General features: G+C 35.6%; 1 protein-coding gene across 2 annotated transcripts in view; it reads left to right on the plus strand.

The window, feature by feature from the left end:
* mtus2a (microtubule associated tumor suppressor candidate 2a) overlaps positions 1-12,082 on the plus strand; it is a 68,291-nt gene extending 56,209 nt beyond the window's left edge. The window contains exons 6-15 of one of the 2 annotated variants that reach the window (XM_042732518.1): positions 3,388-3,486; positions 6,171-6,445; positions 8,403-8,469; positions 8,567-8,781; positions 8,865-8,970; positions 9,040-9,113; positions 9,195-9,293; positions 9,379-9,498; positions 10,126-10,226; positions 11,101-12,082. In XM_042732518.1, the coding sequence (XP_042588452.1) occupies positions 3,388-3,486; positions 6,171-6,445; positions 8,403-8,469; positions 8,567-8,781; positions 8,865-8,970; positions 9,040-9,113; positions 9,195-9,293; positions 9,379-9,498; positions 10,126-10,226; positions 11,101-11,425 (1,481 nt within the window). In that variant the 3' untranslated portion in view covers positions 11,426-12,082. The remainder of the gene's footprint in view (positions 1-3,387; positions 3,487-6,170; positions 6,446-8,402; positions 8,470-8,566; positions 8,782-8,864; positions 8,971-9,039; positions 9,114-9,194; positions 9,294-9,378; positions 9,499-10,125; positions 10,227-11,100) is intronic. The other variant, XM_042732519.1, reaches the window with a different exon arrangement.
* Positions 12,083-15,999: the final 3,917 nt, after the last annotated feature.

Genomic DNA, 15,999 nt, shown 5'->3' on the forward strand with positions numbered 1-15,999 from the left:
CATAAAAGTACTGTACATGCTGGATGAATTTCATACTTATGTTGCATTGTTACGAAAGTGGACACTTTTTGAAGCAGATACTTTTCGTAGTGCATACTAGTTGAAATGTGTATTTATTAGAGTGCCAGTTATTGTAAACAATTTGAAGTCCATTTCTTATACTAGCTGAGGTGCATATTTGCATAATGCATATTAGTTCTGGCATTGGAGAAAGCATGAAACCTTCCGTAAGCCAACTGAACTAAATTCAACCTGAATTATGAAGAAACAAGCAAACCAAATTGAAGTGCATACTAGCTGAAGTGCATATTTGCGTAATGCATACTAATTCTGGCACTGGAGAAAGCATGTGTTTTCTGTATTTCTGTATTCCAAATTAACTAAATTCAACCTGAATTATGAAGAAACTAGCAAACAAAAATTGTAGTGCATACTACTTGCATACTTATTGGAGCACAACTTGCACAAAACGTGGTCTACAAACACGCACGACGAAGATGAAGAAGATATAGTTCAATAATCTTTAATAATTCCACACAGAGGGTAACACAAGGCAGGCAGGCAGGAGACACACGTAGCACATCAACGACAGAACCAATACCAGATGAGGGAAAACAGGACAGACTACACTATAAAACTGAAGCAAATGAAGATAATTAATGACACACACCTGAACTAAATGACACAATCAAACATGAGGGAAAACTAGGTCACAGAGAGCACATGGGGGATGAAAACACAACAAAACGTCCATAGGCGTGACATCTATACAGTGTTTACTAGCTGAAGTATAATACATGCTTGTTGAAATGAATACTTCTTGTATTGCATACCCCTTGTAGCACATACATGTTTACATGATTATTGTTGTACTAGTAGAGGATTACTCTAGTTGTAGTGGAATTAGTCTTAATTAAAGCATGCTTCTTGTAGTGTATACTAGTTGAATATCATATTTAATTTTTATTGAAACAAATACTAGCTGAAGTCCAAATGTTTTATAGTGCACACTTGGGGTGGATGCATATTGTAGTGCATGCTTACTGCAGATATGTGTAATGTAATCTAGCTATACTTATAATAGTGCAAACCTTTTGTAGTGCATATTTGTTTAAACATGATTATTGTAGGTTAAAGATCACTCTAGCGGTAGTGCATTCTGGTGGAATTTATCTTGTTTAAAGCATAATTCTTGTAGTAAATAGTCATTACAGTGCATACTAGCTGAATTTCATACACTTGCTTACAATCGCTTATTTATCTCAGCTCAATTAGGCCGATCATTAAGAAGCAATCACCCGATTAAAGCAAGTGATGAACCATTGTGCATGTTGGTGACATTACAGAAGAGCCTGTCCAATCAGAACTTGTCTGTGCCCATTTAACCAATCATTTCCCCCCTGCCTAAAGGATAATGAGGCTATTAAGATGCTCTGTTTATCTTCTTTCCTCCTCATCCTTCTCTTTTTTATTTTTATTTTTTTTACCTGTCCCCTTCTCTAGTGTTGTTATCTGTTCTGTCCCATTTTCAATGCCACATTTGCTGATCCTAAACCACAGCTTTTATAGTGTATATCTTGGCCTGCTGCTCCCCTCTTTGTCATCCTGACAAAATCTCCAGCACCCTGGAGGGACAAAACGGCTGCCAGGGGCAGCTGGCCCATCATGGACTACCAATCTAGGGTTAGCACGATGACAAAATTCATGAGACCTGTTAAAAAACAGTTCAGAGCCCCTGTCCAGCTGTCGAATTACTCACATGGATCTAAGGAAACAGAATTTATAACACAGCAGCTTTAGACCGCCATACTTGAGTCAAACATCTTCGCATGCATGCACCCACCCATGATGCACCAGTGTTTTTGATGCCGTAGGTGCTGTCTCAGCATGGGGTGGGGGGGTAACAGTGGGTTCCAAGGGAGGAGGGAGTCAATTGGGATTCTAGAGCGGTGTCTATGGCTGTCTGCTACATGTCGAAATGAGCTGGCAGTAATTAGGTGCCCTGGGACCCCTGTTGCAATGTGATGTTTGTGTGTGCGCTCTGTTGGGTGAAAGTAAGCCAAGAGCAGCAACCCCAAAAACATACCCTTTCTGTTGTGGGATGGGAGATTTGAAACAAGCTCCAATCCCAGCAGCATCTTCAATCATTTCCTGTAATCCCATAGGCGGCGTCTGTGTCTTCATATCTGTTTGGGTGATATTATAGAGACGGTAAAATAATAATATAGTAATTAATTTGTTATGAGGATATATACAATATTTATACTTGTATTGTAAAAGCTGTTTCTGTTAGTGCACTTTAATAACCAGATCAGGCTACATTAAGTGATCATAAAGTGTGAATACCCATAAACCTCTGTGCTTGAATAATTTAAAGGTATGCTTTAGCAATGGGGTCTTACAGGGGAGGCACTGAGAATTAAATTAAAACATTTTAATTAAGTTCAAATTAAATTATATATATATATACTTACAGGGATATATATATATATATATATATATATATATATATTAAAACATTTTAATTAAGTTCAAATTAAATTATATATATATATAAAAAACACTGATCAAACATATTTTTTTCAGGATTCATTGATGAATGGAAATATATATGCATTGTGTATAAATATATATATAGAGAGAGAGAAAGAGAGCATGTGCATATATTACAATTTATTATATTAAATTTCATTGTTAACGTTACTTGAAAAAATCTTGCAAAATTATTGCCTCAGAAAAATCTAGTTAAGGTTGTGCAATATATTCAAGTTTACTAAGAAGCCAATTTATGGACTATTGAATATACCAAATAATATTAACTAGATTTTTCTGAGGCAATAATTTTGCAAGATTTTTTCAAATGAATTAAAAAAATGTAATTTACGGTGTAAATATAGTAATATTATATTTCTCCATTTTATATTATTATGTACATCGGGGTTATTTCTAGAACTATTCTCTTTTCTATTGTCCTGCTCTGACCACAGATCTGAGATTTGTGAGATGGAAATTATTAATTATTATTATTATTATTATTATTAATTTTAATTTGATATATTTATATTGTATGTTCTGGGTTAGGGATGCCTGCAGCCTCTCAGAATGTCTTATCGTTCAGCCTGTGTGGCAAGCGGACCCTAGCAGCTGCGTTATTTTGTGGTTGGCTGCTTCTTATTGGAATTGATCCACGGACCACTGAGACCATATTATGACTCCGTGGAAGAGGAGAGCGATATGAAAAGGGGGTGTTGGTTACTGTTGTGAATGCATTCATGGATTTGCACTCCTGTGCCCTGTATGTGTTCCCTGAGCGAATATCCTTTAATTCAGGTAACATTCTGAGCACTGCCCTTAACTCTTGTACCGATGTCTTTTCTTTATCCATAGCATCCCGTAAGGAATTCCAGAAGAGTTCTGACGGCACCCGTTCATCTCTCTCTTCCCCTAAGAGACTTGCTGTAGTGTCGCCTAAACCGCAGTCTCCAGGTAACCAACCAGAACAAAGATCAACCCAAGATATTGCTTTCCTTTCATAGCTGTCCCCTGCTGCTCTCCATTAGACGATGTCACACTGTTGGATAAATCTGATCTGAAGCTCACATCTCCACTGTAACCCACTTTATTTTTCTCTCCATACACACACACAAACATAGAATGAGTGAGAACTTCTTATAAGACGTAATCAGTGTGGCCACTAGGGCCAAGTTCGGTTGTCATGTTGAATTATTTGAAATAATACTCAGTATTCATTTGCCTAATCTACCGCCCTAGGGTGCAAATTATGGGTTTTAGGGAGTCAGACACCCTCATTAAAGCTTGAGTTCTCCTGAAGGACATTAAAAGGAAATGTTGGGTGTCTTGAAAAATGTAAACAAACAGTGCTAGGAGGCTTCAGAGTGCATCTCGCCCTCTTGTTGTCGTTGTCTTTCTGATGAGAAGGGAATCGACAACCTAACATCAGTTTCGCCCACCTTGCTACCTGAAAAAGCGAATTTTCTCTTTGTTGTCATAGAGACTGATTCTTAGACTAAAGATTAAGCCACTCTAGAAGGCTGGTGGGTGGTTTGTGTACATGTGTGGTGGACTTGATTGTCTTGAGTCAGTGTAATAAAAATTAGTGCTGTCAATGGATTAAAAAAATAACTAATTAATCCCACGTAATATTAAAGTTTTATAAAAATAATTTTATATTGCAATAATTTCACATTCTTTCTAAAAGTTAATGTAGAAACAACATAAAGACAGTATATTTTTAATGTTTAATCTTTTTGTATGACTGAAGGCAAGTATCACTCATACCAATACTACTGATGTCTCTAGCAAATAGTTTTTTTCTTTATATTTACCCATTGACTCTAGCCATTCAACATTAGAGTATAATTGAGAGCCATCCAATTAAAAATTTAATTTAATTGAACTTAAACAATCTTCACATAAACCCATTATAATAAATATCATATTTACCTGTGCCCTACAGCAAGTAGGAAATATACATAAATTGAATATAGTTATCAAACAATAAATTCTATATTAAATATAGATGAATCCTTATAGCTACAACAGTTATTGATTTTCCTCTTTTTTCTTTTGTTTTTTAATTAACAGACATCACAGCAGCTGGGTTATTAGGTTATTTGGGTGCTATTACTTTAAGAGCTGCTGAATGTGATATGGATCTGATGCGAATGTTTGTAGTTTCATATGCACTTTAATATGAATTGATACAGGCTACAGCGCACGCCGTGCCGCCTAACCCTAACCCTAACCCGTATTTGTGCGTGCAATTGAAGAGCATGTGCTACGAGCACAGTGTACCAGCTGACAGGACAGGAAAATTTGTTTTTACTGACGTATGGCATGACAAAATCTCTTCTGACCACAGTTCACTGTTGTTCTACTGAAGCTCCTCGTCACCTGTACTGTTTCCGCACTCATTTGACTAGTGCCTGTCGCTGAGGCAAAGTGGAGTGCACGTCAGAAAGGTCTGAATTAAAAGTTGATGTGGTCGTAAAGACATTCTATGCCTAAATAAATGCAATTCTTGATGATAAAAAAGAGACAAAAGCAGCAGTTGTGAGTGGGATGGCCAACCCTATTTTTAACACCGTTAATTAATCGGCTGCATTAACGCACTAATTTTGACAGCACTAATAAAAATATTAATTTAAATGAATGTAGGTTTAGTGCCAGGAGCATGTTTATGGTTGCTGTTTTGTTAATGAAGATTACTTCAGACCTTTGAATGCTAGTGTGTCTCCATATTCCTATACAGTATGCTATCTCCACTGTACATAGGACAGCTATAGCTTGCAAAGATGTATACAGAGGTTAATTCAATACCTAATACATCAGTAAAGGCCACCGAAAAAAAAAATGTGTTGCTTGCCATTTACAAACAAATTGCTTTCACACTCAACATCGAGGACAACTATGACTCCATCATAGCAATTAGCAGCTCTGAATCATTCAGTCTTTCTTCTGAAGATTAGTTTCCACAGTAATGATAGCTGTAAATCATCCTGTCATTCCGTCTGGCTCAATGTGCTTATCAATTTCATCATGAAATGAACGCTAACACACAGCTGCAGTAAGAACAAAACATTAGCAGCTATTAGCATTAGCATGAGTGTTGAAGCACATTAGGATATACAGCTTGATTTTAAATTTTATTAATGTTAAATCCTTGGTTTGTCAAGTATACATTTATCTACATAGCATAATAATTGATAATGTCTTTATGTAACTTCCATGAGGGATTCAGCTGACGTGGTGTAACTAATCTATACATCCTTTGTAATCCATGCATTGTGAATTGGAAGTATATAGCACAACAATTCTTCCATTATTTTATTTGAACTATAAGATTCGTTATGGTTTGTTTAGCCACTGTTCCATTAGCTTTGGGTCACAGACCTCATTTTACATTACAATGAAAACAGTCTAGTCTTTGAATAGTCCCTTTGCTTTACTTATAGAGGGTTCAAGTAATCCAGTTAGGTATAGAAATTATGGTAAAGCTTTATGTAAATTGTTTTATGGTTGTTAAGCATGCAGGATTCCCTTGGGTGTCTTAGCATTATAGAGGCCATTTTATTCACACAGGGCTGTTCTGAGATGAGTTTAATGAAATTGATTTTTTAGTGCTTTTTCTCTCGTGTTTCCCGCTTTAGTCCTTCAGAGGCAACAGAGGGCAACAGTGGTGATCCGAGGCTCAAGCATGCAGATTTTGCCTCGTACTGGCTCTCCGGGCCCAGAGAAGAAAAAAGAAGAAGAGCAGAAGAAAGAAAAAGAGCGAGAGGAAGTAGAGAGGAATGAAGAGATGCAGCTCTTGCAGGGTCGCTGTGAAGAACAGGCCAGGCAACTACACACTCTTCAGACAGAACTAAAGAAAACCAGCATGAGTCTGGAGGTCTTTGTGATCTGCACTCAGCACTTCTCCCTCAAGGTATTTTTTAAAGATTACATTCAGCTAAAAATGTATTTGGCCAAACATTCATTATTATTATTACTTTACACATTTTAGAATCTTAAAAAATCATCAAAACTATTAAATAAAACAACTAATATATTATATTATATTATATTATATTATATTATATTATATTATATTATATTATATTATATTATGTTATATTATATTATATTATATTATATTACATTATAACAGACTTTTTCATTATTATTACTTTATACATTTTAGATTAAAATCACCACAACTATAAAATAAAATAACGTATTTTAATAATGTATTATATTTTATGATATTATTATATTATATTATTTTATGTGCATGCTTATCTTTTATTACTACTTTACACATTTTGGAATCATAATAAAGTCATCAAGACTATGAAATAAATATATATTCTATTTTGTTATCTTCATAGTAAAGTCATAAAAACATTATCAAAACTATGAAATAAAGTATCAAATAAAACAATAATTTTATTTATTTATTTATTTTGAGAATTGGATGAAAATATTTAGAAAACTGTAGTTTTTCAGCTGATACAGTACGTTCTATCCAACATGATTCACAGTACACTAACTACATCCACATCCTTTCTGGTACAAACCCTGCGATCAAATAATTTGCTCAAGGGCGCAGTGATTTTACGACCTTCACATGTCACAACTACACCAGATGTTTGTGTTTCCATGTCAAGCCTCAACCACTAGGCATTCACTACCATTAACTGACATAGTGCCTCCTTGAACTGACACATACAGTGTACCTCAACCGCTAGAAACTGATCATACAACAGCAAAAAACTGAAACAAAACAGAAATAACAGCCTTTTATCTAATCTGTCATGAATGTAAGGCTGAGGTAACTGTGTGCAAGAGCAGACCATTGAGTCAGTATCAAGCATATCGCTGTCTCCTTAGGATGAATCACATATGTTGCCTTCCATATTTGTAATTCGCTTTGGATAAAAGCATCTGCTAAATGAATAAACAATATAAATACAGACATTTTTAGAAGCACAGTGCCACCTGCTGTTCATTAGTGGCTTTAAGCTTTACATTTGCTGCTGAAATGTCTCTGCATACTAACTTTACTAAATTTAAAGAGGTCAGTGGAGGTCAGAAACACGGTTGCTTAAAATATACATACATCCAAAGATAAAAACCTATTCTCTTCAACTTTCCAGCTTAATGCCCACACATACTACATTAATATTAATTACATTTCTCTCCTCCACATGCACTCCTGTTCATCTGTTTAGCAGTAAAAGCATTTACAGACAGAATCTGTATGTCAGTAACCTGCAAACTTCTCCCACGCCTGCCGACTCCAGCATGCAAGCAAGCCACATTTCATTAGTTTCTATTGTATATGTGTTATTTCTAAGTGCTTTTCATAATCAGGGTGGTACTGTACTGTTCATTTTCTGTACTGTTAAGTGCACACAAGGGTGATAATGTTTCTGCACCATTGCATCATCATTTCTTTGTTGTTTGTCATCTTACATTTACAGACATGTCTGTGTGTTTAGTTAATAATGTTTGTCAGTTTTAAATACAACACTATTGCACTATTTGGGTTTTTATCATTTGATATTATTTAGATTTAGATAAAAAAAAAATGCAATCCTTGAAATTAATTTGCTATGTATTCAAAAAAAGGATTACATGCTGAGATACTAGCAATATGAGGAAGGTATATAAACAAAAATTTTTTTATTTTTTTTGATATTATATGTATTAGGAAGGTGTATTAAATGCTGATAAATAAATGTAATTATAAAAATATATATATTATTACAAAGTGTAACAATGCAAACAGGTTTTCTGTAAGGGGTAGGTTTAGGGTTAGGGGATAGAAAATATTGTTTGGTCAATATAAAAGTAATTCAGCAATTCACAGAAGCACACCTGTGTGTGTGTGTATGTTTCAGAGTGAAAATGCTGAGGAGAAGGAGAGAGAGTTGTCCCAGGAACTCAGTCGGATTCAACATGAAGTGGGTGAGTTCAAAGAGGTTCATGTGTGCCCATAAACTACTAACATAAAAGCAGGTTTGCGTTATTTAAATCCATATACTCTGTTTCTCAAATCGCCTAGCCTTTAACGCAGCTCGCTGGGAGCGTCTTCAGAAGGAGAAGAGAGAGCTGGAGGAGTGTTTTGAGAGGGAGCTGAGAGAGTTACAGGTCCAGCAGGAGTCTGAACTCGCTACCGTAGAGGAGAACCTGAGATTACGGCACGCTTCAGACCGAGACCATCTCAGAGCAGAGCACCAATCAGAGGTGGAGGAGCTGTGCACACAGCACCAGGAACAGGTCAGAGCGTCTCGCTGAGGATCGGGGGAAATACATTTAAGATGGCATGAATTTGAAGACTCAACTGTGTGCTTTGTGTTTAGATTGAAGAGTTGACTGCCAACCATGAGGCTGCCCTTGAAGACCTGAAGACCATGCACAACATCACTATGTCAACACTGCAGGAAGAGCATGCCAGGACCATGAGGGGTTAGTGTCTTCATAGTAATGTGACAAAAATGTGGAGAAGAACTAAAATTCTGCATTCATTTCTTTTAGACTTAAGGAAAGCCCATGAGCAGCAAAAGGCCAGTCTAGAAGAGGACTTTGAGAAACTGCGCCTCTCGCTTCAGGTGATTGTTGAGTAAACAAAGGTTTGACATTTTTGCAAATCATCCAAATAGATTCATCAGTAACAGTACCATTTCCTTTAGGACCAAGTGGACACTCTGACTTTCCAGAACCGGACTCTGAAAGATAAAGCCAAGCGTTTTGAAGAAGCTCTGAGGAAGAGCACTGATGAACAGATTGTGGTATGTTTCTTTAAGACATTTAGAAAGGGATACTTGAATATAGGCACACAAACACTGAAAGTAAGTACCGTAAATGTATTTGCAGGATGTGCTGGCGCCATATCAGCATATAGAGGAGGACTTGAAGAGTCTGAAGGAGGTTTTGGAGATGAAGAACCAGCAAATTCATGACCAGGAGAAGAAGATCTGTCATCTGGAGAAAGTGGTAAGCTCCAAATGAATAGGTGAGCAGGATAAACACACTGTGCAGGAGAATAGTGCAGTCTAGCGTGTTCCTGTATGCGGTTTAAAGTAAAGAAGAGGACAGAGTTTTCCCTCCACACTGTCACAGTGAAAAAGAAAAATAGTGCTGAAAAAAAAAACTGCTGCAGTAAAAAAGAAAACAGTGCAGGTGAGAGAAAACACCTGCAGAAAAAAAAAACAGTACAAATAATAAAACACTACTGGCAGAAAGAAGAAAACATAAGACAATAAATATAAAAATAATATAAAAACAAATTATTAAAACTGTATATGAAAAATTGTGCCAGGAAAAAAAAAATCATGCAAGTAAAAGAAAAACTGCGGCATAAAAGAAAACAGTGCACATAAAAACAAAAGAAAATACAATTGAATATTCATAGTGCAGAATGTTAAATAATCAATCATTTGATGGATGTTATATTATTTATGATGTAGAAATAGGGCGTGCGTTTCCCTTTTCCTTTAAGCTTTTATGAATTCTCATTGTTTTTTTCCTCACATGAAGCACGTTTCAGACCCCTGTTTTGCAGGCAGGGGAAGTTTGTGTAAGAATTTAATGTCGAGCTCTGTGTTCACTTGATTCTTCGAGCAGGCCCAAAAGAACCTGTATCTGGAGGAGCGGGTCCAGGTGCTTCAGCAGCAGAATGAAGACCTGGTGGCCCGCATTGATCGCCATCTCACAGTGTCAAGGTGACTACAGTATTTGAATTAAAGGAGTAGTTCGCTTAAAATTTCAAATTAGCTGAAAATTTACTCACCCTCAGGCCATCCAAGATGAGTTTGTTTCTTCATTGGAACAGATTTGGAGAGATTTAGCATAACGTAACTTGAATGGACCCTCTACAGTGAATGGGTGCCGTCAGAATGAGAGTCTAAGCAGCCGATAAAAACATCACAATAATCCATAGCTAATCCACATGACTCCAGTTCATCAGTTAACATCTTGTGAAGTGAAAAGCTAAGAGTTTGCTAGAAACAAATCCATCAAGACATTCAAAATACTAAAATATGAGTCCTCTATACATAATATGGTGTTTTCCAGTGAAAAAGTTGTCTGGTCTGAATCAGGAGAGAAATATGCACAGATCAATCACTGTTTACAAGGAAAAACAATTCTGAACAAATATATCAGTGGATTTGATGTGATTGGACAACAGGGCATGAGCTATTTTTTTTGTTTGGAGGAAGTATTATTATGGATTATTTTGGCCAGAAGTGACGATTAAAATTAAAACACCTTAATGATGGATTTGTTTTCTACAAACACTTCACTTTTCACTTAATAAGATGTTAATTGTGTGAATTACTTCTGGATTATTGGGATTTTTTATCAACTGTCTGGACTCTTATTCTAACGGCACCCATTCACTGCAGAGGATCCATTAGTGAGCAAGTGATCTAATACTACATTTCTCCAAATATGTTCTGATGAAGAAACAAACTCATTTCCATCTTGGATGGCTGAGGGTGAGTAAATTAAAGCAAATTTTCATTTTTGGGTGAATTAAGGTCTTGCATAGCCAGACTTTTGACTAACCCTGACTATTTCTTCCTATATTTATAGACAACTGTCTGAGGAGAACGCGAACCTTCAGGAGTATGTGGAGAAGGAGACCAACGAGAAGAAACGGCTGAGCCGCAACAATGAAGAGCTGCTCTGGCTTCTCCAGACGAGTCCCCATCTGTCGCCTTCCTCTTCTCCCATCCACAGAGCCTTCTTCCCCGGCCCTGATATCCCTCCTTACCCTTACTCTCCGGGTCCTGGGACCCCCACACACTCCTGTTCTCCTGGCCCCTCTCCGGCACCAGGGACGCCCACTCTCAGAGGCTCACCGGCAGCACGCTCGTCCCCTGCCCGGATCCCAAACGCCAACACTTTACCCAGATGAGCTGTTTTACTGAATCCCAGTCACATCGCCCATTTTCTGGGCGTGCAGACCATTTCTTAGAAAACAGGTTTTATTTATTAAGATAATGTCAACCCGAATGGTCAGACAGCCTTTGTCACTTCCGTTTGTTAACGCAAAAAAGTTTTTTTTGTCTCTGAGAATCGGACTTTGTAAATGCGTAGCATCAGAATGAAAGAGCTAATGATGCTAATGCTCATGATGTGCTGCCAGCAATGCTTGGTCTGCATGGAGGCAGGACCGTTTTTGTGTATATAGAAGTAGCTCAACTTTGACTTTAAAACATGCTGTACAGACACAAATGTCTGTAGTTTCTTCTAAATGACATACGAGAACTTTATACAACAAAAAGCACTTTAGGTTTCTGCCCTACCTTCTTCCTACAGATAAATGCACCAGCATTTTTTGTGGTCTGGTTTATTTTTTTATGCGATATGTCTTCTGATTTTACAAATCTCCCAAGTTCTGATTTAGAATGTTTCGAATTAGTCAAGACATATATACTGCAAGATGTCATTTTCTTAATTTTTTTCTTACAGTAAAGTTATCAAAATATTCTTAAAAAATGAGCATATTATTAATAAAAAAATTTATCCTATCCCCATGGGCATTTTTTAAAGCATAACTTCAAATATACATATATACATACACTACCATTTGCAACCTGATCTCATGACTATGGAGCCCCGCACATGACATGCAAGAAAAAATAAATAAATCATGCGCACAATTTACTAATTCGTTCATTTGATGTACTAAAATGCGCACACGATTACTATTTTGTTCCCTCGATTTGCTAAATCGTGCGCACAATTTACTAATTCGTTCTCTCGATTTATAAATCGTGTGCACAATTTAGCAAACTGAGGGAAAGAATTAGTAAATCGTGTGCACAATTTATAAATCAAGGGAACGAAATAGTAAATTGTGCACACGATTTAGCCTTCTATTTTTTCCTGCATGTCATGTGCGGGGCTCCATACATGACGAAAACGTACCTTCGGGAATTTTTTCACAAGACAGGAAATACATACCGCTATGTACAATTCGTGACATATTTGATGTGAAATGTCCACTGAGTGGCGCTAAAAGAATGTTTGTTTGTTTTTTCCCCCAGAACAGATGAACGTACATATGGTACGTTTCATGTGACATTGGTTTTGTAGTTGTCACTGCAGTTCTGACTTGAAATGTCTGTTTGAGTGGCGCTATTAAGTCTAATGCTCCGTGGCGTTTTAAAATAACATACTATCTGCGGTACACCTAAACATACTTGATAGTATGAACAAAAGTGAATGTGACGTAAAAACACAATCGCAAGCATGCTGTTTAATTGTAGCTTGTTTTCTCTCATTCTCGATCTCTCATCTTTCAACTCTTTTATTGTGAGTCATGTTTTTGACGGGATTCATACCCAACGATTCCGCATCTTAAGTCCAATTCCATATCAGCTGAGCAACCAAGAAAGCGGAAACCATACCAAATGGAGCTGTCATCATAACTGTGTACGAAAACGATTACAAGTGCTCAATGTTGTGACGCCTCAAGTGTTCATTTCTGTTGGAAACTGCAGTCATATGTACTTATTGTTACGTATTTCGCGACTCGTGAAAAAGTTCCAACAGGTACATTTTCGTAAGGAGGTAGACCATTCAAAAGTTTGGGCTCAGTAAGATTTTTAAAAATGTTTTTAGAAGTCTAACCAAGGTTGCATTTATTTGATAAAAATATACTTTAAAAATGGTAATATTGTGAAATATCATTACTATTAAGAAAATGATTTTTGCAGTATAAAGGCCTTTTCACATTGTCTTAACAAACTGAAATGCCTAGCACTGGTGCATGAGCAGTTACAGTTTTCCTGGACCCTCCAAAAAGACAAATCCAGCTAATATCAAAACCAGCTTTTTAAAGCAAGTGTTTCTTCATACACAAATCAATTTGCTGACATGACATGACACCTTCGCTGGCACAGATTCATTGTGCCCATTTTTACCGGTTGCTTGGTTAACAAAACAAAAAACTCTTCAGCATCAAGTCTGTTCTTCCTAACTTACCTGACAAAAGCAAGTGCTCTCACTTCATGCATGACATAAAACAGGGAGATCAAGCAAATGTATAGATACCGACTACAGGAAATGTTGTTGTAAATTGTAGTTGTAATTTTTATTAGTACTTTGTAATTTAATGGACATTTTGCTACTTGATGTGCATGTGATGTAAGTCTTCCATTCTTAATGTGAATCCTAGGATAGTTGTCATGTTAGCGTAGATACTCGGACTCCTGAGGATGAGTTTTTGGAATGTTTGAGGACAATATTTTACCCATAACTACTAGGACAGGAGTGTCTTCTTCATGTCACACCTGTCAGAGGTGTGTTGTGTAAAGGTTTTACAGAGGTACAATATGGTAGTTGAACGTATGTTTGGATTTATCTTTATTGTAATGCTGGTTAACTCTTGTATTACCTCTGTAGAGAGTAGCATAACAGAGAGATTTCTCTGTATGAGTGAACTAGAAAAGAATGTAACTGTGTCTTTAAATGTTGTATGATAAAGTTCAGGGAAATTATTTTGCTCTGTTTTAAAGGCAGTTCTCAGCTTTTCAGTAAAACATGAGTTTTTTTTATTTTATTTTATAATTTTTTTTAATGAAAAATAATACATTGCTCTTGCAAAGTGGGTTTTGATATTTCAAAACAAAGAGGCCATTTCTTAAAATTTTAGAAAATTTGGACTTGCATTTTTTTGTTTGTGTGTTTCTACAATTGATACATCTTTCAATGGTCAACCTTTGACACTTTTGATACAAATGGGAATTTTTGTAAACTCTTCACTGATAATATTTTTTCTATTATCAGATGGTGCTTGTACAGGGTATCATACACAGAAGTACAATAATCTGCTATTCAAGACCAGCAATCTACAAAAAAATCCACACACACACACAGCAAGTATGTATTTGCAGATGTTTTTCTTCATTTGAGACACTATTGTTTACAGTATAATTTTTTTTTAATTACTGTGAAATGTATTTTTATTCTAATTTCAATGCATTTTCAAATTATGTAGCTTTGCTTTTTGAATTAATTTCATTTGCTTCTGTCACTGTGATAGAAATGATTTGTTGTTATTCATTTTTTGCTACTCTGGCACAGATTCTAAGGGGTTTTCTGGATGTTTCCTGTCAAGCACAATACCGTTTTATACCACACCCAAAAAAGTTTAACATTTTAAAGCGTTTTTAAAAATAAAAACATTTTATTAAACAACAGCAGATCATTAAAACATTTTTTTGATTAACAGCAGGTAGTTATTTATTGTTTAATTGTTTTGCCTTCATTTATTGTGCAAAGTAGCAAAAATGAAAAGGTTATTACATTATAGCCACCTAACAAACAGGTAATATGCTTCTAATATCTGGTTTAATACAAGAAAATAAATGCATCTTTAGATAGATTTGTTTGCTTTTTTTATTTATTTGTTTTATTTCATTTTTTTAAAGATTTATTTTTAAAACTAGATTGATTTTACTAGTATTTAATTTAATTTTCCATTTTAATTTTGTTTGACTTTTTTTACATATTGTGTATTCATGTTCTAAATTAATGTCTCAACAAAAAACCTCAGCAACCTCAATCTGCACCTGCTATGGTTTATAACAAAGTACAAAATTGTTACTAATCTACATTTACTAAAAGGAGTAAATATGTATTTAATTGTACACTTACATCCTTTTTTGTTTTCTCTATGGCCCTTAAGATGACCTTCACTATGGCATTAGTCCATAGATTATAATGAATGATATGAAACAACAGAATCCTGTTCTAAGACACACTGACTCTTTGTCCTGTGGACATCTAAACTACTGAATGTTAACTTACCCCTGAACATACTGACAGTCAATGTAAACTGGGAGTGGTGGAGTCACTTTTTGGACTGAATGAAATTTGTCCATCTGTCTACTTACTAACATTTGACTTCTATTATGTCTTTTCTGACTGGATTTACAGTCGTTTGTAAGCTATTTATTGTGTTGTAGTGCACAGTAATCGATGCATGTTTGTCTTGTATGGATCATTCCTTCCCCTTGTACGTTTTCAACTTGTGATAGTTCACGCTGTAACTGTAGCATAGAAAATATAAGGAATGGAAAGAATTTATATATAACTCATTTGTATTCACTATGGGGGGTGGGGATGAATATTAAAATGTTTCAAAAGAAAATGCTCATGTGCTTTTCTGCTTATTTGTTATCATTAGCCAGCTAACAAAAATGTTTTTTTTTAGAATGTTTTACTAACATTCCATTTAATTTTTTAAAACATTCTTTCTGAATGTTTGCTGAACATTTAAAACATCAAATATTTGAATCGTTTACAAAACATTTTTTCATTTAATGAATGAATGTTACTTTTGAATGTTCTCGAGTCAAAATCATCTGAAAGAAGAAAGTAGTAATGTTTAAAAAACATTAGATTGATGTTTTAACTTAAACATTTCAGTAAAAATGTTCCACGAACAATGTTTAACAGATGTTAAAACAATTTGAGAAT

This window comes from Cyprinus carpio, chromosome B10, assembly GCF_018340385.1.
Source record: "Cyprinus carpio isolate SPL01 chromosome B10, ASM1834038v1, whole genome shotgun sequence".
Classification (NCBI taxonomy): Eukaryota; Metazoa; Chordata; class Actinopteri; order Cypriniformes; family Cyprinidae; genus Cyprinus; species Cyprinus carpio.